A 27,015-nucleotide genomic window follows, 5' to 3' on the forward strand; every position below is an offset into this window, starting at 1 on the left:
TCAAGAGGATTTGTCAGCTTCTTTGGTCAGTTGAGATAAAATTAACTCAATTATGAAATATTGAAAAACATTTAGGAAATTATAAATATTTGTGTTGAAATACTTAATGAATTATCTATTGAAATTTTGAAGAGTGTTGGAATAACTTTTTGTTTTGCGATATTCCGTATTTATAATAAAATGATGTTAGATTTGTTTTTTTCTTTTAGTTAACTATACTTTGACTCAATGGCAACTAACTTTAATGAATTGTCAAGATAAGAATGCGTTGACGAATAGTACGTCCACATACTGTGGATCTAATGTACCGTGTATAAAAGATAGTTGTCATACCTTAGTCGTTTGTTTGTGGTAGTTATAGTATATTTATTGATAATCAAAAATATATTGACTCATATCAGGTTAAAGGGATATAACTCTTAGCAAGCTACCTTTATTTCCATTTGATTTACTTCCCCTGAAAATATTCCATACGTGTATACCGTGAAAAGTTCTTGATTTATCAAGTATAGACAAACATAACTCTGTATCAATTACGAGATTATATTAAGATAGGTGCAAATTGGAAATTAAGTTTGATAGGGACTATTTTATAATAATAAAAAAAGACAAGCGCTTAGGGTTGAATTACTCAGATCCTAATATTTATCCCTCAAATCATCAAATATGGTTTCATTTGTGTGTTGCTGGTACGATTTAAAGTGATAATGTGGATGTAGCAGAAGATGCTTACACTTCCGGAACACCTAGTACTGTTCTCCTTGTTCTTTTATCAGGAGACTTGACAAAAATCTTTCTTTTGTTTAGATTTTGCTCTATCAGTATACCTAATTTGAGTTTGGATTAAGAATATGTTCACATGTGGGTATTTTTTTTTTCTTTTGTTATTTACTGATAATTTTTACTGTATCATGGTTTATGTTTGCTGAAAATGTTCCACCATTGTGATTATATCTTAAATGTTGTATAACATGAACGATTAAGACAATAAGAAGATGAGTATTTTATTTTAAAACAATGTAACAGAAATATGATGATGGCTGCAATACAGATTACTACATTTCGCGGCGAAAGTTACGAGAATTTACGGATCAATCTGTGTAGAGATATCACAGGTTTTGACAAAGTAGTGTCTATCTAACACAACCAGTGGGCAGCAAAGTCATTCATGATATCAAATGGCGACAATCGAAGCTGAAGTAAGAGTAGAAAGTCCGTTTATCCCATCATTGTTGTAAATAAAGCGTAGAATTCTGAAAACATAAAACAAAACACATTAAAATGTTTCGTTCTCATTCTGGACACCAAACCATTTTTCTAAGTATCTGATAACGGAAAATGAAGATGGTTACATTTTGCTGACATTATACAGTATGATAATTCTTGAATAATGAAAGTGTGACCCTACGAGTTCTATAGTTTTCATTAATTTTCTTTGATAGGTATGATTTGATGTGTTGTAGATAATAATTTAAGGAATAATATACTTGAGTGTGAATTAAGACAAAGCGGTAGAGTGGAAACAACAATGTGAAGAGGGATATCATACTAATAACAGATCAGAGTATCGACCCTGTATCATGTCAAGATTAAAATGCTTAGACAAAACTATCATAATTACTTTTTCAAAATATTCAAAGTCCAACCTGCAGTTAACAAATAAAAGTTGAATCAATTCGAACGCGTCAGGACAAAGTATTTGTTAGATGACTCTATATTAATGAATGACTACTAAAAATAGAATAATTTCAAGCCTTGTATAGAAATGTTATTTTATTTATTTAATTAACGACTACTTTACCAAAATGTAAATTCTACATTTGCGATAGATTTGTTGGAATAATAATGATAAGATGTTTACTAAAATCAAGTAAAAATGTAATAAATGCATAATTAAGAAAATAATTACATTAAAAGTGAGTATTTTTCTACGATACATAAACTAAAAAAGCATTAGTATGTGGTCTTTACTGTAGATTTGCTCAAGTCAGTTATTTGAATCAATTTTGTCGATAGGTGGTATCAAACATCACATCTTGAGGTAAGAATAATTGCCCTGAACATTCTGCAAAAATGACGAAGTGACGCCACAGTGAAATGCAACGTTGATCCCAATATGTTTCCATATATCATACACCAAACTGAACGATGCTGTTCATAACTGTGTTCGATGGAGTACTAGATTATAGAAAATATATTGAAACATACCGTTCAGCAATTATTATGATATCACGAGTAATATGTTGTAAAATAAGCCATTTTTTTATGTAGAAAGAATTTAGATGTACGCCACTTCATCCGATACATCATTATCATTTGTTCAAAAAATCCATTTAATGAAATTCTATATAAATACATCAGTGTAAAATAGGTTTACAATATCTATGCTACAGTGAAACCTCCTGTGCTGCCAACATCGATCAAATAAGATTTAAAGGTGACACAATAACGTGAAAAAGGGGATTGAATAAATTGTACAAAAGACACATATGTAACCAAAACATGTAATACAAATTCAAGATTAGCTCCACAAGAATCTCAACATTTTGACGGGAAGGGAATTCTATCTCAGATTTTTTTTTTATACAAATCAGAGATATGTCTTTGTTATGATATATGAAATACTAACAGTTACACCATTTAGACATACCACAACTGTTTATATTACTAATTTATTGACAAAGGGTTTTGCTAACAATGGCTAATCAGTTATTTTGTCTTTTACTGTTATATCTACAGATAAATTTTACAATGCTAATGTTTAACATGCGCATTTACAGGTTATGAAAGCAAACCTTTCGAATGTTAGTTCGATGTAAAACAAATATTGCATCTGTTCTTTTGAATACTAAATCAGTGATCTATTCATTTATTAACTTTTTCGTATCATCAATAATGAGTACAAATGATACTTGAAATTATTGGATATTGATTAAACGGTTAAGAAAAACATTACAGCTATTTTAAGTGTAAGCTAATTCAGATTGTAATGTATATTTGTAATCTTCGAAATGGGAGGAAATTGTTCTGGTATGGTGTGCGCACAGTTACAGGAAGTATGAATAATAATGCCAAATATTGGTATTCAGATTACAAATATTGAAAACTTGTTTTCATAGTTAAGTTCTATTTTATTGAAGAAATTTCAATCATTATTTTTTTTATCTAAAGCATAATGTGCTTTCTTGTCGAAATAAACTGATGATAATTTGCGGAATTCAGAGAAAGCCACTCATCCCCACTTTCCATACACACTTTTGTTTTATCAATATAATACTTTTTTTCAATTCAACCTTCGGTTACTGGCAATACGTGAAGTATACTACTCAATATTCCATCAAACCAACAAAGATACTATACAGCATATAACATAACACACCGATAAGTGAAAAGATATGATTTGAAATTTTGTAAAATTCTTGCAGATAAACATGATACATCGAAAAGCTCTTCAGGACTAAAAGCATTGAAAGTTTTTTTTTTTTTTTTTTTTTACATAGCAATACTTTAAAGAAGATATGCCCTAAATAGCTCTATAGAAAATGTAAAAGTTTTACAATCACGATATCAAGATAAATATGTTCTTACTCGTTAGTAAATTGTCATTCCACACGTGTTATAATTTTTTTAAACTAATAAAATCTATTTTTTCACTCAGAGGAATGAGGAACGGGAGTTTTGATTGGTTGATTTCTAAAAATCCCATTTCGCCACTAGCAAAAAGGCCGCTTGACAGAAAGTTAGTATGTGGGCGACTGAAGTAGGATGGAATTTATCGTATGACACCAACAACTACGAAAAAAAATCATATTTTCGTATGTTCATTGATTTATCTATTTATTTTTGCATGTTTGATGCAAGCCGAATTGTTTTGATGAAGCATCAAAAATATGAAAATATTGAATGCAATGTTTTAATACGTTTTTTTTAATTGATATAAAAACTTTTAGAACCAATTATCAAAATGATTTCTTGATATTTCCTAACATATAGTATTTTGGTGGTAGCGAATATACTTTTACTACTACTCGGAATATTCCGTATACTAATTAATGTTTTCACTCTTTCGTTTATGTTCAACATCGCGTGGAGACATGATCATTAAGAAATGAAATATGGGAGATGAGATACAACAAAAATGACAACAAATATCTTGTAGATCGATGTAAATATTATTGGTTACTTAAATAGCGTTTGTTTCATTTCTTCGTCAATAAAGCGATAAACAAAGTAGTTATTGATATATATATAAGTTTGAATGGTTTTATCTAAAGACGACAGAATGAAAGATAAAAAAAAAATACATGAAATAGAAAAAACATGTGTTTAAAATACGTAACACATGTTGTGACAAAAGCAACGATATATGGTGACAATGTACCACAAGCATGAGTCTCCCTATCATCAGTTGCTGTTCGTGAACAAGGCGTAAAACTCTGGAATAAAGGCACAAGTCATCATTAATAGTAATAACACAGTTACAAATTATATTAGAAGCTATATATAGTAACATGGTATCATATATAACCCATCCAAATCAGTTACATTTAAAACTTTAAACTCTGGGTCAAATATACACATCGGCATATATGGCAGCCAAGAAGCTATACACAGTGTGAAATTAGTTGTAAATATTAATGATTACATGCACAATGGACCTCAACCAAAGCATGTTAGTTAGAGAGTGAATAATACGTCAGTTTCGAGATAGAACAATTGATGTAAAATTACGTGATAGTCCAACCTTCCGGTGATTGTGACGTCATAATTTTTTGAAGAATAGTAGTACCCAGCTCGCGTAATTTTACGCTATTTTCACTATATTGAAACTTCGGTATTGAAAATGACTTTCAGGAATATTATATCTTATCAAATCATTGAAAATGTAAAACGAAGCGGAAAGTACAAATCCAACAATATTTAACAAAATAGTCACTCCGCACGCCGTTTCTAAATACGAAAAATACTTCCTAATAGAAAATAAAGATCAGAAATTCCGGCAAAACTCTATACGGATGGTATAGTTTCCACGATTAAACATATAATTACAAAGAAGGGCAGACATTAGATAAACCCAACACACAATATATAGTATCAGTATCGATCTACGGTATCATTCCAACAATATCCCATTCAATCATTGCTGACTTCCGCAGCTTAAGAAATGTGTGTTTTATTTGATTTGTATCATCAAATTACACTACCCAGCAATAACTCGCAATCGTCGTTTTAAACTTCATTAATTATTTGACGCTAGTTGACTGAACTCTTGATGTTTTTAAAATCAAATTGCAAAGTCTAGCTTTTGTAATTAAGATATCATCACAAGAGAAGATTACTTATTTGAAGCGTCACATTTTAAAATCCAAGGATGTCAACAACGGATACAATTTAGAACATATCAAAGACTCCGAATACACCTTCAGATGGATGTGTCTGGTAAGTGTTGCAAAATAATACTTTGAATTTATCTGCAATTTCTTTAGGTCAGTACAAATGAAAAAGTAGAAACCAAAATACATTATAGAATTCATTTGCTATTAGAAGTCGTCTGTTCGATACCGCTATACAGTATTATGATCAAAACAGAGAAGATTTGACACTTGTGGAAACAAAAACGTAATGCAGTGTGTCACAATAAAACAGTAGATTTTAGCATTACTGTATTCTTTAGGTGAAGAATGCAAGCAGTTCTTATGATTGAAATTCTTGGTTTTCCAAGATGACAAATAAACATTTGTGATGTTTGTTGTAACAATATCCAATTAATATTGCTTTATACAATGCAGTGTTTTTATGATACAAATATGTATTTTAATGTCGAAAAGCCGCCATGAAGAAAAGAAAAGGTACGTACTTTTTTGCGGCATCGATTATATTCAAATTGTACTAACACCAAGTGTATTATATCTAACTACGTTAATTCACAAATGTAAAACACACAGAGTTCAATGAGGACAAGTTCTCTGGCATTACAACTTGTTACACAAATGTTAAACGCAATAGAATTAGGACTACACGATGTATGCTAATGTTCCGGTTGTCATAGAACACCATCGCCGTGTCAAATTCAACGTAGAAAATCATTTAGGAACATGATACAAAATGAACTATATATTTCATACTCAGAAGTAAAGAGATGTTATATCTTAATAAAATCAGATTTACAAATGATTTTGGGAATTTTTGCGCTTGGTAAGTTGAACTTTATGAATTTTAGATTGTGAACACACTGGGAAAATCCTTGTAAAGGGTATGTATTCCTGTTGTAAAATGTTAATATATATTTATATATATATATAGAATTGATCAATCCAAACTCTCAAAAGCTAAAGTCATTTTCAGTACTCCACATACTTCCACAAAATATACCTACCCTCAAAATCGATTTCGCCATCTCCGTCAGTGTCGGCGTCAGCGATAAGCTGCTCAATCTGATCATCAGCCAGGGAAGTTGTAGAGAGAATTTGGCGTAATTCATCTGGATTGATTGCACCACTTCCGTCCGTATCAAATTGAGCGAAAGCAATCTCTAGATCTTCCCTACTCAAATCGTCAGGTCCTAGCTTCGATCGCATCAATACTACGAAGTCTTCAGTTTGAACGATTCCATCTGAAGATACGAACTGTATTATAGTACCTACTATTGTTACGTATTGTCGCCTTTATGTGATGATAGACATTGTTATGAATATTTCATTGTACGGTTCACATTATTTTATCTTTATGAAAATTAGCCAATTGAACAGAATTGCATGAACTATTTTTCATGGCGTTTAGCCGAATTCTTGCTAAGCTTTCTTAAACATATACAAAAACGTAATAGAATCTGGGCTCACATCCTCAAGGTTATGTGTCCAGTACTGACAGTAATCATCCTGTATGGGATTGATATTAACAGAGATATGGTGTCTTATTCGTACTGTACTTTGTTCTGATTTTGCCGTGAGTGGATCTGGCAATGCAAATTGTTTTTGAAGTGTTGAATATGTGATAGATGTCATATGAAGGTATTCCATATCTAACTTTGGAAAATTACTATTATTTGCCGTGGCATCTGGTTTCATAAACAAGACCTTTAATTGTCTTGTGAGATCTGACTCGTCTTACAATCGCAATAATGACTTTAAGACGAGTTTTGATTTCTTAGCGAATGTCCACTGATACAGTTAAGTTCTAACAAGCTCCAGAAAGACATCAAGGTATTAGAGACATTCTGGTCGTATTTTTCTAATAAATCTGTGATACGCTAGATAGTACATTTTACCGTTTTTTTCTCTTGTCAATATTGTAAGATTTTCACGAAGTTCTGATTCGGGTGGATTCATCCCAAGTAAGTTGCAGCACATTCGTAGTTCTTTACAATGCGTCTTTCCTTCTCTGTTTCTCCCAAAACAATCCACCAAGTCACGCAAATCTAAGCAAAACAGCATAAACATATATCAGAGTTAAATTTGTGGCGATGAAATCTTCGTTAGCAAGTTGTATACCAGATCTGAAATAAATTTTCGCCTGCAATATCAGCAATGATCATGTCAAATGAGGTACAGAAAGTAGGGTATATATTAAAAACAAATTATATTTGAAATCCGGAGACTTGACTCTTAATTTAAAAAGAAACTCACAATAGAACGTTTTGCTGCAATACTGATGTGGCGCCCTTTTTTGTTTTTAAACTTTGTTCATATAAGAAACTGCTGGCATCATTTCCGTATCTTAAGCAAGATCAAAGCACTGCCTAAATTATCACCATTATCACTTTTTTGCTTGGCCTGATTTCTTGTGACCACTGGTTTCCATAGTTCCTAGATAATTATTTGGAGCGTTATTATCTATATCTTCAGTACCATTTACAAATACACGAATATCCAACACATACAAACAGTGAATCATATATACATTTCCGCAGCTCAATCTCAATGATTTTTTAAAACCATTTATATTTTGTGGACATCTGATTTCGTAAATCAACAATGCTCAATAAATCTATTTATATTGAATCACTAAAAATACATTTCCACGAAAATGAATGATTTTAAAACAAAAACAAAAGTTGGAAATATTTAAAATACCATCGGAATAACTATCTATCTGATTATGTAAAGAATCACTTAAAATTATTGATAAGATTGTCGGACCTGACGATATATCGTATGACTATACTATTACTCGATGTTTTAACACTGACCATTGTCCGAGTAATGTTCCTGCTTGCTTTCCTGTTCCTTCTGTTGTTCGTGAAAATATCCTCTGTAGGAGTTGCATTGTTGTTTCTGCTGACCTTGTAACATCTGAAAATTAACCAGAGGATACTTCATATGTATAAAATCCTAGTTCGTTATAATGATAGTATAAAAATGGCGGAGTGGAGAAGGAGAGGGGGAGGGGCTCTGGGATAAAGCAGTCATAGTAAGTACGCTTTTTTGGAAGGGTATGCCTCGTGGACTAAGAAACAGCTTTCTTTAAAGAAAATCAATGTCGTAAATTAGTATTTGAGAGTTTGAAGCAAACCTATGCTTTAACCTATAGATTTGTATGTAAAAATAAACATATATACATATATAAAATCAATTGGAAATGTGTTGAGTGATCATTAGGGTTTTATTAACTGGGTTTGTTATTCCTTATTTTATTTCTATTACTTAAGTACTAAATCCTTGACACAAATATTTAATAAAGCAGACAGTTGCAAAAAAGGTGTGTAACAACTGACAAAATGATCAAGAACGGATCCCTATTTTGGACTTTCGGCTTATGACATAGCTATGTATATACACAACTAAAATCGGAAGACTATACATGTATTTATTATCCGGAATTAAAGATTCCGGAACATTGTTTTTTTTTATCTATGTTCGTCCCAACTACTCCACTATAATTGATATCAAGATGATGTCTTGCCGATCGCATTTGTACTGTACTGGTATCCACATAACCAGACGCCTTTCATAAATATTTGTTTGGCGTCAAAATAGTTAAGAAAAGGTCTACAGTTTACCGTTATAAGTTTCGTAAGTGTAAGGTAATACACCTACAAATTGCATAATTAGTTTTAAATGGTATATTTATCTGATTGAATCATTATTTCATTATTCCATATGAAGAGCGGAACGCCTTAGGTACTGGATTCTATTGAATTAAACATCTACAACGATGTTTTATGCAAATTCATTGACTGTCAACATTGCCCTGTAAAAACATGATCGTGACGACGAGGTGGACACGGAGGAACATGTAAAACGTTTTAAATGTCTGAAAGTTCAAAAACAAGATTTTTAATAACAGCAACAGATTAGAGACGGATATTATATATGAAAAATTAAATCCCCATAGCCAGAAAGCCAATATTGATTTAGCCCGTCAGTGTGTAGGAGAACACTTTCTGGTGAGTTTTGAAGACAAGAACCATACCCCCCGGGAAGGTTTAAATTTTATCCTGTCTTACATTGGACAATACTATTCTCAACTATAATCAAACTGTGACCTACAAAATAATACAATAATGTATGTAACTATAAATATTGTTTTATAACCAAATCATCAAAGACTAAGATAAACAGTATCACTTATGTGACTTAATTTTAAGTGCGGAAGAATATACCATTTTATATTGACAAGTTTATAGACTAAGATAAACAGTTTCACTTATGTGACTTAATTTTAAGTGCGGAAGAATATACCATTTTATATTGACAAGTTTATAGACTAAGATAAACAGTATCACTTATGTGACTTAATTTTAAGTGCGGAAGAATATACCATTTTATATTGACAAGTTTATAGACTAAGATAAACAGTATCACTTAAGTGACTTAATTTTAAGTGCTAAGATAAACAGTATCACTTATGTGACTTAATTTTAAGTGCGGAAGAATATACCACTTTATATTGACAAGTCTATATTAGACTGCGTTCCTTCGCGCCTGTGACAGTTAGAGTTTAACATTCCATCTCCTACATTTTATGGTAACTTTCAGTCAGTTTCTTAAAGTTACACGAGAAATTTTCTATTGAAAATATTTCCTTTTTACAAAATTATCGTAAACTTAAAATCTATCATTTGTTTGTTGTAAAATTTGAATGAATGAAATAAATATCTTATGTTTTTATTTTTTGTGTATTAAATATTGTATTGGCCGCTCGAAGAGAATTGTACAGTAAAATCGTGTGATATGTTACTTTGATGTTTAATTGTCTACTTTGATGTTTAATTGTCTACTTTGATGTTTAATTGTCTACTTTGATGTCTACTTTGATGTTTTCAGTCAAGGTTATCACTATTTTCGTGCACTCTATTTTAACTGGAGACCGTTTTGACTTACCTTTATAATATCAATTCATCAATTTTCAATGTCATCAGGATTTGAAAGGACATAGAATAAACAACGAAATTAATAGTTAATTTGGAAATTAATTCTATCTAAGTAACACGATACATATAAAGGTCATGATTTCTATGTCGGTTGCAAAATTTCGTAAAAACGGTTCGAGAAAAGCACAGGGCTACGGTTAGAAGTCACTTTGATGTCACATCCTGAAATATATATCGTATTGAATTAAAGGCCTTGAATGAAACAATTTTTTCCAATACCTACCGGAGTCGAAAATGTGAAGATACCTAAAAACATGATTTGCCCTGGTTTAATTGAATTTGTGTTTAGATTGGGATTGTGTTGACATTTTGGTATGTTGTTTATGTTGACGTGGTCGTTACAAGGCCGGATGTTATAGACTTAAATAAACATTAGTTTTCCACCAATCACTGATACTTAAATTATTCATTTCCATCTTTTTCTTTTAACTAATTACATTTTCATGTTATAAGGTCAATAAATATACATTGCAGATATTGATCTGAGGAAATCAATCAATCAAATATTGAATATTGATCAATCAGTGAGTTTGATGTGAACACTTAACGACCATAAATATTCATGATAATATCATATTGATCATCTGCTTCTGGACAACTTATTTATTCATCAGGTATTTAACAGTGTATATGATTATGAACCTTACAAAATGGTGCTAACTATTTGCGAATATGTAATTATATCCCGAAAAGTAAATAAGTCCCAAATAAATGTAATTAGCAGATTTATAAGTGGTTTTCAATACAGTGTGAGGAATTTTTTCAACAAAATGCCGAGCTCTCATAATAGGGCTTCATATTCTGTAACGACACGAGTTCACGGTGATTTAAGAGTTATTCAAGCATTTAATAACTTAACAATAATGCTATTAATGTATCGTCAAATGGTATATTGTTTGTAGATCACAACCTGTCTATTCAGCCCAACATACTTTATGAATATTTCAATTATTGTAAATAAGACATTGTAAAACCCGTCCTCATGTAATCTTGGCTGCAGAGATAACGTTGATCACAGGGGGAAAAATCATGTATTACTTTTAATCATTCAAACTTCTATCAAGAATTTCCTTTAAAATCAGAATATAATAAGAATGAATTACATATATTTATAAACCTGTTTAAACAGACCAAGACTGATATCGTAACCTGTATAAAATAGAGTAAACCAGACAATAAAAATGTGAACAAGTTATAGGAGACATTGTTTTAAATTGTAAAACTGTACATAACATGGACCGTATGATTAAAAAAATCATCGCATAAGCCAGAAAAGCTTCACAATTCCACATAAGCTCTTTTGTCATTGTCCCTCAGTTATAGAGCTATAATGTGTTCAAAATAACGATTTTATCTTTTAATTAGCAATTCAAATTCAATTTTGTATGTTGACTTTTTTAGACAGAGTGATGATATGAGACGCTGACAATGAATAAGATGTATATATATGGCTCTACAACATTTAAAACATCTTAAATCCCTTGCATTAATGAGACAGAATGTAAAAGTAAAACTATATCGTATAGACGATAATGTACCTTACATCGAACATGACGCAGTTTACCAAAGATCACACACTGTTAGTCTCCTTTCCTGACATCAATAGCCATATCAAAATTCAATTGTCAGGAGTGGCGTGTAATTATGAGCCGACACGATGACGAGATAGCTCGTCGTAATATTATCAATATTTCGATTTTTACATAAAATACAGCGTAAGAAATTTCTGAACAAAATCAATGTTTGTAGCGACCTAGTATATGTTAAAATCAGCCTGTCATTCCCATTACATTAACACCTTGTCTACAACACCTTATGGAAAAGAACATTGTTCTTCTATATTGTGTACCTCTTGTACAAATCTTTATTGATATGGTATTTTGTGTAGCAATATGAGGTGAAATAAACAAGACAATGATCTCCCGTAGACAACCTTAATATAGGGTATATTTATAGAACGTTGACAAAGTAATACCACTTTTTTCTAACTACTCAAAAATGGAGCTACCCAAAGCTTCAGCGGCTGAAGCAGAACAAAACCGCCTTCTTCAATAACACCTTAATAGAAGACAGAATTAAAATTAAACCATGCTTTATATTTTGCGTCCTTTTTACATGATTAAGTATTGAAAATTATGGCATTTTAAAAACGTTGATTAGTGCAGTTTCCCGTCGTGTGATTTTTGTAAGTTCCTGCCGTTTGTACTAACAAACGAAGAGAGACTAATATAAGGTTGATTATATAAGAAAAAAGACAGTTACAGTATAGAATGTTGTGTTATAGCGAGCAAGTTATTAGCACGAGTTTTCCCAAGAAAATCAGCATAATTTGAAAGCATTTGATTACAATTATCAACAATTTATTACTTTATTATAGCTGTGTCCGTAATGAGAGGCTAGAACATGTGTTATAATATTTAAACTATAGTTTCCGAGCTCTTAATACACTCGACCCTGCTTGTAAAACCAGACGTTATATCTACACTTTTCCTTGACAACTTTATGTCCTGGACACAATGGTAATTAACCCTATATAAACCCTATCGACAGAGTCGTATATCTCAATCAATTATCTCCCTGTCCCTAGCAGCGAGAAACACCACCCATTCTCCCGTTATTTACGGTCTGTCAATGGGTTTGTAATGGCGGTCGTCAACCGGCCATCGATGTTATTACAACCGAGGTTCAATATAGATCTCTGTGTGTGAATATTCCGTACATATATCACTAGTTCAGAAGTCGATATAAGAAACAGTAAGCGTGATAGCTTTACTCTGTAGCACCAGTCCAGGTTTTTTTACTTCATGGAAACAGCTTTGAATCAAGGATGATTCTTAATTAATCTTAATGGTTCCGGATTCTGAGGAACTTCCTCTCCCGTTCTCCTGTTTACCATTATTTCTACCCATCCCCGCCCCTTCCGTAAACTGAACACAGTGTTTTACTGAAACCTCTGTAAACCGAACACAATATATATATTCATTACACTTCTGTTTAGACTGGACTTTTCAATACAGTAAACCAAACCCGTATATTAACGGGCGTGTCGTTATATTATTTATATATATATATGTGTGTGTGTGTGTGTGTAAGATGGAAGTTTTATATCAAAACAAAACTTCTTTCCTAGTAAAATCGATACTGATAGTATGTAGCTGTAGGTAAGACGAAACGAGAACTTAATCGAACTGGTTCTATTGATCAAGCGGTCAATGTATTTGTTTATATTGTGAGGGGAAAGACGAACCCGGGGCTTCCGAAGTTCCTAACCACTATGATGTTTTTTTGGATAATGACCTAAAGGAACGACTACCAAATTAATATGACCCAAGTCAGATAAATTTCAAACAACAAAATATTGTGATTTTCAGGCGGAAATCAAGCAAACGAACAAATATTGACGATGAATTGGTATTTCTGTACATCAACAACTATGTGTAGAAGGATTAAAATTGTCGTCCATGTTTACCGAGCTAGGTATTTGACAATGGCAGATATTTACCTGCCATCAAAAGCGACACCTGGGTTTAATAACTTAACTTACCTTGTCTATTATCAACACTCACACCTTGTAGAAAATGAACGACGTCGAAAACAGGTTAAAAATGATTCCCAATGGGCATATTTAAATGCCGCGTCCGATGCGGTACAGCTTGAACCGTCTGTCCTCCGGTCGGCTACCACACTGTCCGTGTATATTTACCTATATTAGTGTAATATCGAAAAGACTAGATTTTACGCACTAACTAGGTCTGCGATAAACATCAACCACCTCGCTCGTTCGGCTTTGTATTCAGTTCGCTTGGTATAGATCCAATGTGTGTTGTGTGGCTTACAATCTATTGTTGGTATACAATGTCTGAAATGGTGCTCGAAATATCCGTGAATGTCTCCTTGCTAGATACTCCTTATCACCAGCATTAGAAATCACTCCTTGCGCAGGCTCGCAATACACAACCCTATGTATAGGTATAGACCATGTCAGCGCTATGTACGGCAAAGATTTGCTTTAAAGTTCTCGCATGTAATTCAATATAAATTAGTCAGCCCATTTTTTCTCTATTTACAAAAGCATTTCTAAAGGTCGATCTACCCAACCTGTGGCTCGAAGGATCTCAATGCCAGTTAAGACATTATACAAATACAAATGACAATGATTTACATGTAAGAGGCACGCGGTTTCTTGGTATTGTTGGTCTCCAAGGGCCTATTAGGAGGCGAATCCACCATGAAATTATATACCTAGGGAATTAAACGTTTTGTATACATGTATGAAGAGGGCATGTTTCGGTTATATTAGGGTTGGTGTTTTCATTTACACTTCATTGTACGTAAAGCTATTCAATAATATATCCAAACAAATTGGCAATGGACGAATAGGTGAATAACAGTTTGATTAAACTCCGTCTATGATCTGTTGTGTCTTTATTCCCCTTTTCTTTTTCTTGTTCCTTTCTTTCATAAAGTATTTGGACATGCCTTACATTTCCACTCCGGATATTTCTGAAGAAATCAGAATGGGCGGTACATGTAGTATGTAGACAGAGCCTAAACAATTATGGCGCTTCATGTAAAAAAAAATTACACACGTAGGTGAAAACATGAAACAGGCCAGAGTTTTATATTAAAATTTGTTTTCATGGTATCTATCTATATTTTTCATTTTAAAAAATAGCGAAATTTTACAGAAATCTTTATCCTGGAGACGTTGTACTATCACAAGTGCTTGGAACTCTTCTCCACAAACATCGTGATGGAAACGCTTACTATATCGGAATGTGGTGTGACTCCTCGGCTCGTGCTGATTATATGAACTCGATTCGTTTGTTATCGATACTGAATATTTGACAATATTTTTTATTTTATACTTCTGCCGGAAAATGTCGGTTACGAATTATCTCGCACACTACATACATCAGTGCTAGCTCGCTTCGCGCTGGTCATTTGTCTGATGAAGGTGACCGTGTAGTCATCGAAACGTCACAATTAAATCTTCTACTGCTTGTGTTATAAGATGAAGATGACTGTGTAGTCATCGAAACATCACTATTAAATCTTCTACTGGTTGTGTTATAAGATGAAGATGACTGTGTAGTCATCGAAACATCACTTTTAAATCTTCTACTGGTTGTGTTATAAGATGAAGATGACTGTGTAGTCATCGAAACGTCACTTTTAAATCTTCTACTGGTTGTGTTATAAGATGAAGGTGACGGTGTAGTCATCGAAACGTCACACTCTAATCTTCTACTGGTTGTGTTATAAGATGAAGATGACTGTGTACTCATCGAAACGTCACTATTAAATCTTCTACTGGTTGTGTTATAAGATGAAGGTGACGGTGTAGTCATCGAAACGTCACACTCTAATCTTCTACTGGTTGTGTTATAAGATGAAGGTGACCGTGTAGTCATCGAAACGTCACACTCTAATCTTCTACTGGTTGTGTTATAAGATGAAGATGACTGTGTACTCATCGAAACGTCACTATTAAATCTTCTACTGGTTGTGTTATAAGATGAAGATGACTGTGTAGTCATCGAAACGTCACTATTAAATCTTCTACTGGTTGTGTTATAAGATGAAGATGACCGTGTAGTCATCGAAACGTCACACTCTAATCTTCTACTGGTTGTGTTATAAGATGAAGATGACTGTGTAGTCATCGAAACGTCACTATTAAATCTTCTACTGGTTGTGTTATAAGATGAAGGTGACCGTGTACTCATCGAAACGTCACTATTAAATCTTCTACTGGTTGTGTTATAAGATGAAGGTGACGGTGTAGTCATCGAAACATCACACTCTAATCTTCTACTGGTTGTGTTATAAGATGAAGATGACTGTGTAGTCATCGAAACGTCACTATTAAATCTTCTACTGGTTGTGTTATAAGATGAAGATGACCGTGTAGTCATGGAGACATCACACACAAATCTTCTACTGGTTGTGTTATAAGATGAATGTGTCCATGTAGTCATCGAAACATCACACTCTAATCTTCTACTGGTTGTGTTATAAGATGAAGATGACTGTGTAGTCATCGAAACGTCACTATTAAATCTTCTACTGGTTGTGTTATAAGATGAAGATGACCGTGTAGTCATCGAAACGTCACTATTAAATCTTCTACTGGTTGTGTTATAACAACTTCTTTTCTGTTTATCTATTTCATTTCTATTGGTGTTAGACTTCTGTCAGCAGCTTATATCTCTGAAGGTGTGAGGATACCGACAGATGTCAAATATCTATAACAGCTTTTATTGGGAATAAAGCTAGGCTGTCTGAAGTGGGGAAATGAACGTAACAGAATACAGACTCCCTGTGGTGTTCAACTACAATATCTGTATAATGTTTATTTCCAGTAAAACAGCTTTTTTATAACTAAACAGAATCGTGTTATGTTAATGTAAAGTAAACATTGTAAGGTTTCCCTCTAAAGTTTACTCTAAGTAGAAAAGAAACGGATTGAAATCATGTGGTTTTACCAAAAAAGGGCCCTTGTTGTTGTCTTCCATTTTTCTCTCTCTTTCTTTCTCTCTCATTCCGTTGTTCTCGTGACTTATCCGTTCCTTTGGTTGTCTTCCATTTTTCTCTCTCTTTCTTTCTCTTTCACTCCGTTGTTCTCGTGACTTATCCGTTCTATCTCTTTCACTCCGTTGTTCTCGTGACTTATCCGTTCCTTTGGTGGTCTTCCTTTTTCTTTTTTAGTCTCTTTTTTCTTGTTGTTGTTGGTTTTTGTTCTTGTTTTCTTGATATATGTTTGTTTCCATATCTCCCCAATTCCTGGTGTGCTTTCTTCTCTTCTGCCTTGTATGCGTTTCTGATTTTCGTATATACCAAACAGAATTGGAAACCAAAGACATGACAAGCTCTTCTACAATAAAACCAACATGGACAGTTTTCTTCCTAGCTGTATAATAAGCGTGATCATTTCAATTTCCATATCGTGAATTTTCGATAACTGAATAGAATCCTACAGTGTCTATATGTTGCAGTTGATTCGATATTCAAGGATGTGTTCCCGTTATCACGATTAATGTGCAAGAAGTCGTCAGCTGACGTACAAACTCGTAATATATGGTTTCAAAAGATACAGGTTGGTGACAATTATGGGGAAGTTTTACAGTCGTCATAGTGATCTCATTGAGAAATATTCTATTTCTTTTTACGATATGAAGCTGGAAGTGTTTGATGCTCGTTAGTGTGCCTGGTGGTTCCGTTGTACGATATGAAGCTGGAAGTGTTGGATGCTCGTTAGTTTGCCTGTTGGTTCAGTTGTTGTATACCTTGTTCTCATTTCAGAGCGTGACATTACTTAGTAGGATTGACCAAGAAGCAGAAGACGCTTACTATTCCACCTGGTCTTATTCTCCTTGTAATTTTCAGGAGTTTCCGTGTATATATTTCTTTGTTTATTTGTTTATATTTTGTCTGGTTTGATTTGATTTTAGTTTGAATTATGATTACATTGACATGTTAGTATTTTTCTTTTTTCATTTAGGTCATGTTTGGATTCTAAAAGAACTAAAATATTGGTAAATCTTCACTTTTCGAAACTTTCTGTAATAAGTAATCTTTCTAAGTATAAACGGTATTCATGGAAGTATTTTTTTTTAATTTCCGTATGTCATTGTTTTGAAAACATTAACTCATTTGGAGCAGTAAATACGTCTTTATCCCCTCCTTCTTCTTCTGTTCCTCTCCCTCTCCTCCTCCTTCTTCTCTTCCTCCTCCTTATCTTCCTCCTCCTCCTCCTTCTTCTCCTCCTCTTCCTCCTCCTCCTCCTCCTCCTTCTCCTCCTCCAATCCTTCTCGCATATTCCTCCTCCTGCTGCTCCTCCTCTCCTTACCTTCTTCACTTTTTCCATCCCCTGATCCTCCTCGCCTTCCCTACTCCCCCTCCTCCAGCTCCTCCTATATCTCCCCCTCCTCCTCCTTCCTTTCTCCTCCTACATCTCTCCCTCCTCCTCCTTCCTTACCCCTCCTACATCTACCACTTCTCCTCCTTCCTTACTCCTCCTCCATCTCCCCCTTCTCCTCATTCCTTACTCCTCCTCTATCCCCAGTCCTCCTCCTTCCTTATATCCTCCTCCATTCCCCCCTCCTCCTCCTTCTTTAATCCTCCTACATCTCCCCCATCCCCTCCTCCATTACTTCTCCTCTATCTCTCCCTCCTCCTCCTTCCTCACCCCTCCTCTATCTCTCCCTCCTCCTTCTTCCTTACTCCTCCTCTATCCCCCTCCTCCTAACTCCATACTCCTCCTCTATCGCCCCCTCCTCCTCCTTCCTTATTCCTCCTACATCTCCTCCTCCTTCCTTATTCCCCCTACATCTCCTCCTCCCCCTCTTTCCTTACTCATCCTCCTTCCTTACTCCTCCTTCATCTCCTCTTCCTCCTCTTTTCATTCCTTTTTCTTTCTCCCCCTCCTCCATCTCCCCCACCTATTCTTCTCCTTCCCTACTCCTCCTCCATCTTCCCCACCTACTCCTCTCCTTCCCTACTACTCCTCCTCCATCTCCCCCACCTACTTCTCTCCTTCCCTACTCCTCCTCCATCTCCCCCATCTACTCCTCTCCTTCCCTACTACTCTTCCATCTCCTCCTACTACTCATCTCCTTCCCTACTCCTCCTCCTCCATCTCCACCACCTACTCCTCTCCTTCCCTACTCCTCCTCCTCCTCCATCTTCCCCACCTACTCCTCTCCTTCCCTAATACTCCTCCTCCATCTCCCCCACCTACTCCTCTCCTTCCCTACTCCTCCTCCTCCATCTCCCCCACCTACTCCTCTCCTTCCCTACTCCTCCTACATCTCCCCCTCCTACTCCTCTCCTTCCTTACTACTCCTCCTCCATCTCCCCCACCTACTCCTCTCCTTCCCTACTCCTCCTCCTCCATCTCCCCCACCTACTCCTCTCCTTCCCTACTCCTCCTCCATCTCCCCCACCTACTCCTCTCCTTCCCTACTCCCCCTCCATCTTCCCCACCTACTCCTCTCCTTTCCTACTACTCCTCCTCCATCTCCCCCACCTACTCCTCTCCTTCCCTACTCCTCCATCTCCCCCACCTACTCCTCTCCTTCCCTACTACTCTTCCATCTCCCCCTCCTACTTATCTCCTTCCCTACTCCTCCTCCTCAATCTCCACCACCTACTCCTCTCCTTCCCTACTCCTCCACCTCCATCTTCCCCACCTACTCCTCTCCTTCCCTACTCCTCCTCCTCCATCTCCCCCACCTACTCCTCTCCTTCCCTACTCCTCCTCCTCCATCTCCCCCACCTACTCCTCTCCTTCCCTACTCCTCCTACATCTCCCCCTCCTACTCCTCTCCTTCCTTACTCCTCCTCCTCCTCCATCTCCCCACCTACTCCTCTCCTTCCCTACTCCTCCTACATCTCCACCACCTACTCCTCCTCCATCTCCCCCATCTACTCCTCTCCTTCCTTACTACTCCTCCTCCATCTCCTCCACCTACTCCTCTCCTTCCCTACTCCTCCTCCATCTCCCCCACCTACTCCTCTCCTTCCCTACTCCTCCTCCATCTTCCCCACCTACTCCTCTCCTTCCCTACTCCTCCTTCATCTCCCCCACCTACTCCTCTCCTTCCCTACTCCTCCTCCATCTCCCCCACCTACTCCTCTCCTTCCCTACTCCTCCTTCATCTCCCCCACCTACTCCTCTCCTTCCCTACTCGTCCTATACCACCTCCTCCTCCTCCTCCTCCTCCTCAAATATATGTTAAACTAAGAGAACCATGTTTCTCTTAATAAACAACTCGATTTCGTTGCATTATAGTAAATTCATTATATATTTGTACAAGTGTGTATTATCTAATACCATTTATATAAAAAGTTTCTGACTATCACTAAATTTCAAGACATCATAGAAAGAGCATAATGATATCTGACATATTTGTCACGACCATGGTGAAACATTTAAATGAAGTATTTATCCATTCCTGCCCCTCAGAGTTTAAAACACGAGCCTCGTTTCCTTATCAATGGGATTCTGAATCTTGGAACACTTTCGGCATCAAACGTTTTAATCCAGGGAACTTATGATGGTGACCTCCCATGATGTCATGGGAAACGACGTGACCCGCTCGTGACACTGAGATCGTTTTTCCCACTCGGCAGATCTATAAGGAAGTTCATTAAGATGGAAGGTATATTTCTGAATATCTATTTTCGTCAAGGGTCCCCGGCTATCATTTCACAAAACTCTGAAAAAATAAATAGAATATAATTCATTTAGAAAGGTTATTAAACCTCTATATAAACTATGCATTTTCGAGAGCAATGTCAATGAAGTCACACAAACTAAAAAAAACATGAAACGGAAATGGAGAAGATAGCATAGAACCGGAAACATTTACCTTCGAAACTGACTTGACCATCCCCATCTTTATCAACAGCCATTATCATCAGCTTGACCTCTTCTTCGGACACTTTTTTCCCGAACTGGCGCATTACTTTCAAGAGTTCTTCCGGTCCGATTAACCCATCTCCGTCTGCATCGAAAAGCGCAAATGTTTCTTTGTCAACTTCCGGTCCAACTTCTGCATCTATCTTATTAAGCATCATTTCCTCGAACTCGTCAATTTCTACAGTTCCGTTTCCTGTGGAGTGTAGAGATGTAAATATTGAAATGGTTGATCTTTACTCAATGTAAATTGTTTTCTGTCTGTATCTTTCCCATTGCATCCTTTACCCTTTAACCAGTGCAATGAAACCTCTTCCAGATAAGTATGCAGTAATATATACAGCACGTTATTTTCTTTACAATTACCATGTTTTATTGAATAGAAATTCTATCACCATTTCATTACAGATAACAGTCTGTCTATGTCTAAACGTTTTCGATATTTCAAGACGAACTAAAATATTGGAACTAGTAAGTTGTAATTTGTAATATGAACGGTACAATTTCTATATAATTTCTACTTTGTATTATCACAGAATGACAATGCCTTCAAGAATATGTAGCTTATAGCAACATGTGACTGTTCAATGCAATGATAAAGGAAAACGATTACGATATTATGATCATCAAGAGAACCTGTACTGACCATCGGCGTCCACTTCGTTGACCATGCTGTTGAGTTCGGCCTCTGTAGCATTTTGACCCATAGCCCTGAGGACTGAAAACAGCTCCTGTGTTGTAATGGTGCCGGTCTTCTTCATGTCAAAGAAATCAAACGCTTCGGCAAATTCTGGAACGAATGGAACCGATGATACCAGTATCTTAAATATACACAATATCTACCTTGAATTAGTTTTATTATAAGGGAACTGAATATGTTACCGCCCACAATCTTATTATATTTTAGTGCTAATTGATCAGTTGCTTGCTGTCCACTTCTGAATATTTCTATAATACTCTTTACTTGCTTAACAGCTGTTGATAATGACCGTTTCCTTTATTTACAATGTACCAATACGTTGTCACTTTACAATTTGAAGAATCGCCATTGTTTTACTGAGAGACAAATTTCATATGATGATAACACGTTTTATTTTCTTTGCTCATTTTATTTTTTAGAAACATGAATATTAGTAACTTGAAACTTATCATATTGGATAGAAATACACAGACTTTACTTATATATATATCTATGTAAAATTACCCGCTAACAGTTCCTTTGGTAAAGGTGTCTCCTCCTCTTCCTCCTCCTCTCCCTCCTAAACAGAATAGTATTTCAAATTAATTAATTTCATTTGTGTACTTATGACCGCAACCAGGACTTTTAAAATCCCACATGTATATACAGATTCTCACTTAACGTAGGACAATCTTAACTTCTTTATCTTGCTAAAGATTTACAAGCTGAGAGTACAGGTCACATGACTAGTGGGAATTTACCTTTTGTCGAGCGTTAGAGTGTCCGGCTAGAGACCGAAGGGTCGCTAGTTCGAACCCCAGCGGTGGCAGGGTATTTTCCTTCCTACTTCCTATTACAATACTATGTATTTTACCAATGGAAACAATTTTAATGACAACTGTGATATTAGGATTCCAGCTTTATTTATTTTTGCTATCATCAGATATGATAACTACGTTATGGTCCAATAGCATTACCAAACAAGTAGAAACTGACAGTGAACCTTTATTGACTATATAGCTCCATACAAGGTAAAAACTAAAACTCTTGGATTTTTGAAAATACAGCCAATATTGTCATACAAATAAACCACACTAGTTATTTTACACGTTATTGGAATCGGCTTCACGATATCATGGTTATGTTTGCTATTCGAAAAAAAAGGTAATATCGCCCTATTCAACTTGTAAACGATATCAGAAATATTGACAAGAGCAGTATGAACGTACCATTTTGTGATAATTTCCGGTCTTCCCTGGCAACGGAGCTCGCTACAGTAGACGTGAAATATTTACCAACTGATAAAACTGAATCAATTAAAGAGGTATCGAATTAGCACGTTAACGAGTTATAAATGATAAATCTAAGGGTGTTCCGAGAGTATATTAATCTCTATTAAATCTCTCTAATGGCGTTGGCCAATTGAAGTTATATAAAAGAATTGGAGATTATTGATTTCAGTGGATAGTCCTTTGTTTTATATCGACTTAATCTATTTGTTTGATACCCGTAGAACTGAAATGTATCGTCACGTAAGAATACATTTCAATGGGGAGGGATCAGTTTAATTCCACAATGGGTTATAATTATCGCTTTACACGACTATGTTCACGCAATACTTTATTCATGGTTCATTATAAACAATATCTCAAGTAGATTTTTTTATTCGTCCTCTGTACTTGTGTGTGATAATTTTACATAAACCAACTACCAATACCAGCGTCACTTAGTAACATTAAACATAAGTATAGACACGACAAGCAATTAATCGTTAAATAGCTTGTTCCCGGACAATCAGTCCCACGGTGTGATCAAAACACACGACTTAGTTTCTGTATTTTATTTTCTCTACTTTAGAAATAACTTTTTTAATCTTAAAAATTTCTTGATTTTAGTCTGTGTGTTAAACGTCCGTCCAAGCGAGGTAGGTTAAGTGCTGTAACGTCCATTACTGTGAGTGACGACATCGTCTATACCAGTTGCGGAGTCTCCCATTCCTGTAATCTTTGTTACAGAATGTCAGCCATGCACTGAGCTAAACCGATCTCGAAAACAGTTCAAATGACGGCTGATTTGTCCTGAAGAAAACAAAACGTGTCACTACGGTTGCCAATTTCTGACATTCCAGTGAGATGACACTTTAAAACTTCCCTGAATGTCACAATCAGTCATGGACATCGCCTCCCTATGACTTTGGCTGTTGACAAATTATTGTCGTTGTCTGTTAGTACTTATTGCTATTGTTTCAAAGTTGTCTCCTCGTCATGTCACTTTCATCGTTTCATCGCACCATTTTACCTCATCGTCTCGTCATTGTCTCATCTTTATCTAATATCGTCTTAGGTTTTCGTCACGTTCACAAACAGACGGCACTACGTCTTTTTATTTTATTTATCAATTTATTTATTTATTTGTTCGGAGTAAAAACTTTTTAAAGTACTTGTAATTATGTGTAACACGCACAGTGATTATTACCGATAAATGTTCAATAGAATCCAAACAAGACAACGCCAGTTGGATTAAATATCACGGGAACTTAACAGTGCCAACAGTTATGATGATTGAACAAGATATATATAGATGAAAGTATAAACCAATCTCATTCTTGTAATTCCGGGAGTTTTGATAGCTATTAAACGTTCAAACAAAATTTTCACTTCAAACATTTTCATATCCTTAGTGTACAACGACCATTTCTATATCAGTATACTATTAGTTTATATATAAGCATTTATATGTGTGTGTGTATATAGGTGTGTATATACAGCGTAACAGTGTGTCGCATTGCAGGTATCTATTTATAGAATATACACGCGTGTACTACTTAATGTGCGTACTACGAACACATAACGTCTTAAAACATATTTTTGTAGAATGGTTACACCTTCTTTGTGAATATTAGCAAACCCGCTTACATTGTAAATATTTAAAAAAAAATATGTGTGTATTGACATTCGCATTATACTTGATGAAATCCTCCTTGGAATGTGGGGCCGAGACGAGTTTAAGGGGAGGTAAATCCTACATTCCAAGTATCAAGTCACCACAAGATTCTATTTAAGGTTCCGGGCGATATATTTTGAATGCGAGACAGAATAGATATTGTGGGAGCACTATGTGGCATTTGATCATCGAATGTGTAATATTTGTTTCATTTGTGTTTCATGCAATGATCGCTATAACATCTGAAAACAAATAAACAAACAAAAACATACACAATTAAACAATTATACCATTTTTTGACAGGCAGTTGTCTCTTGTAATGCAGTCTTCGATGGCTGTTCAGACATATGCTTGAAATAAAGAAAAAAAAAAAAAAACTAGCTCATTTGTCCAAGGGTCAATAAGGTTTAAGCCATGTATGTACAAAGTGTATGCTTATGTGTAAATAAGATAAGAATCTTCGAGGACCAACTTGAATTTATCCGCATAAAATATCATTAACACAATGTAAACAAAAATAGCATCATATTGCGTCAATTCTTTATAAAATCTGAGCTTATAGTGAGAGCTTGGCATAAATTTTGAAACTGTTGTGATGAAATTAAGGGGACGCAACTCCGTCTGGTCCATTTCTCGCCTTCTCCGACAAAAGTTTTTAACACAAATCCCATCAAAACGGATAACTTGTCCACAATTGTGTTCACGTATATTCAACACATTGCTCATGCTATCAAACTCTTCGCGTTGCTTACGTATACAGTCACGGAGTTTCAAATAATCAATACAGAACATATTAACATGTTTTGAAATAACAAAAGAAACAAGTCCATGCCGAAATGAAGGCAAATGAATGTTATGGACGAAGGGTTTGGCGCGTGCGTAGTGACGTAATGAACAATATGACGTCAGTGTTTTCACTCACTTCACGCTGGGTCCATCATTACCATGGCGTAAAACTCTGCAAAATACAATTGTAACATTTGTTATTACTCAGAAATGCAGATATAAATCGCCATTAAGGATATGTATTCCAATTACAACAATAATTTATCATGATGATCCTGAAAATTTTCATGTAAGCAAGTTTACTAATCACTGCGTTAGTAAAATATGAAACAGAAAATTAACAAGGGGGATAACTCAAACCAAAATTTATAGCATACACCCTTAATATGAAGTTTTCTACTTTTACCTTTGTAGTTGACTTTGCCGTCGCCATCTTTGTCCGCTTCTCGAATCATGGCCTCCACTTCGACCTCTGTGAGTCGTTCTCCCATCATGGCCATCACCTCCTTAAGTTCCCTAGGACCGATAAAGCCGTCGCCATTTTTGTCAAATATCGTGAATGCCTCTCTGAGCTCTACATCTAATTCTGTTTCATGGATTTTGTTCATCATCATCTCCACAAACTCCTCGAACTCAATAGAACCACTTCCTGTGTAAAACAAGCGAGCAAGCAACGATGCATGATATGGACACAATACTATTTAATCACGTGATATAAGTTTATTATCTATTAAACGTTGACATGAAAGTAACTTTCAAAATCATCTCTGATGAATTTTTAATTGCTTCGTTTCGCTATCAGAAAAAAAAATTAATTATTTCTGTGATGACATCAGGTAATAAAACGAATAAGACACCAGAAAAGTATTACATTACAGTAAAAGTGTAAAAAAAAATCTAAGTCACGTGACACTTACCATCCTCGTCGACCTCGTCCACCATGTGCCTGAGTTCGGTTTCCGACGGTTCCTGTCCCATGTTTCGGAGAACATCTCCCAACTCTTTGGTTGTAACACTGCCTGTCTTATTGATGTCAAACATGTTGAAGGCTTCCCTGAACTCTATACATAGAATAGGACACAAACATTATATAAAAGGCAATGTTTAACAAGAGAACTTTGTCTTGTCTCTCCAATTAGCATCACTTTAAAAGATTGGAGTCTATTTTTTGAATGCTTTTTATTCTTTCTGCCAAGTGTCTATATCTTACACTAAGTCTATATGATATATATATATATATATTAAATATGATAGAATAAACACAATGCCAGTTTCCCGAATATAATACAAGTAAAGATATGATAAACTAATTTATAGAATATTTCCACAGCATCCTAAATGAACGAACCAATTACAGCGCTGACAGAATAATAATAGAGATGGTTGGTATAAAAACAAATTCAACCAGAAAATATTAACCACGGTGTATATAGTACAACATCAAAGTTCGATATGATCTTACCAGCAAGATTATAAATTGAGCAAATGTTAGTTACCTGTAAGTTGGGCTTTGGTCGGGGGAGGCCATCGAGCCGACTGGAAACAGAAAATAGGAAACATATTTCTATAGATGTAGTAATAGAATTTGAAGAAACAAACGATATAGCATTTACTATATGTAAATATGTACACGGAGACTCCTGAAAACTACAAAGAGAACCAGGTGTTTCGCAAGAATAAGCGTCTTCTGTTTCATTGACAACACCCGCCATATAATGTCACATTCTCAGGTGAAAAGATATGCAACAACGGAACAAAAATGTTTCTGTATTGTATGATGTGTTTGTGTATTGTATGATGTGTTTGTGTCTT

The 27,015-nt window shown here is 35.2% G+C and overlaps 4 protein-coding genes across 4 annotated transcripts; 1 reads left to right on the forward strand and 3 right to left on the reverse strand.

Moving 5' to 3' along the window:
• Nucleotides 1-1,044: 1,044 nt before the first annotated feature.
• On the reverse strand, nt 1,045-14,133 carry LOC132543495 (uncharacterized). Its single transcript, XM_060207002.1, has 5 exons — nt 13,917-14,133; nt 8,189-8,291; nt 7,268-7,417; nt 6,377-6,613; nt 1,045-1,253 (listed from the first exon to the last, which is right to left on the reverse strand). The coding sequence occupies exons 2-5, from the start codon at nt 8,289-8,291 to the stop codon at nt 1,219-1,221; spliced, it is 525 nt and encodes a 174-aa protein (XP_060062985.1). The 5' UTR covers nt 13,917-14,133; the 3' UTR covers nt 1,045-1,218.
• LOC132543586 (uncharacterized) lies at nt 11,923-20,115 on the forward strand. Its single transcript, XM_060207100.1, has 2 exons — nt 11,923-11,951; nt 18,441-20,115. The coding sequence occupies exons 1-2, from the start codon at nt 11,923-11,925 to the stop codon at nt 20,113-20,115; spliced, it is 1,704 nt and encodes a 567-aa protein (XP_060063083.1).
• A 448-nt stretch (nt 20,116-20,563) lies between these two features.
• On the reverse strand, nt 20,564-23,777 carry LOC132543587 (calmodulin-A-like). The gene is made up of 6 exons (XM_060207101.1): nt 23,773-23,777; nt 22,236-22,335; nt 22,000-22,054; nt 21,442-21,585; nt 20,749-20,991; nt 20,564-20,595 (listed from the first exon to the last, which is right to left on the reverse strand). The coding sequence occupies exons 1-6, from the start codon at nt 23,775-23,777 to the stop codon at nt 20,564-20,566; spliced, it is 579 nt and encodes a 192-aa protein (XP_060063084.1).
• Nucleotides 23,778-25,340: 1,563 nt separating this feature from the next.
• LOC132543588 (calmodulin-beta-like) lies at nt 25,341-26,763 on the reverse strand. Its single transcript, XM_060207103.1, has 4 exons — nt 26,700-26,763; nt 26,121-26,264; nt 25,610-25,852; nt 25,341-25,375 (listed from the first exon to the last, which is right to left on the reverse strand). The coding sequence occupies exons 1-4, from the start codon at nt 26,761-26,763 to the stop codon at nt 25,341-25,343; spliced, it is 486 nt and encodes a 161-aa protein (XP_060063086.1).
• Nucleotides 26,764-27,015: the final 252 nt, after the last annotated feature.

The sequence above is a fragment of the Ylistrum balloti genome, unplaced genomic scaffold (assembly GCF_031769215.1).
Source record: "Ylistrum balloti isolate Yb309-2 unplaced genomic scaffold, AGI_CSIRO_Ybal_v1 Utg369758, whole genome shotgun sequence".
Classification (NCBI taxonomy): domain Eukaryota; kingdom Metazoa; phylum Mollusca; class Bivalvia; order Pectinida; family Pectinidae; genus Ylistrum; species Ylistrum balloti.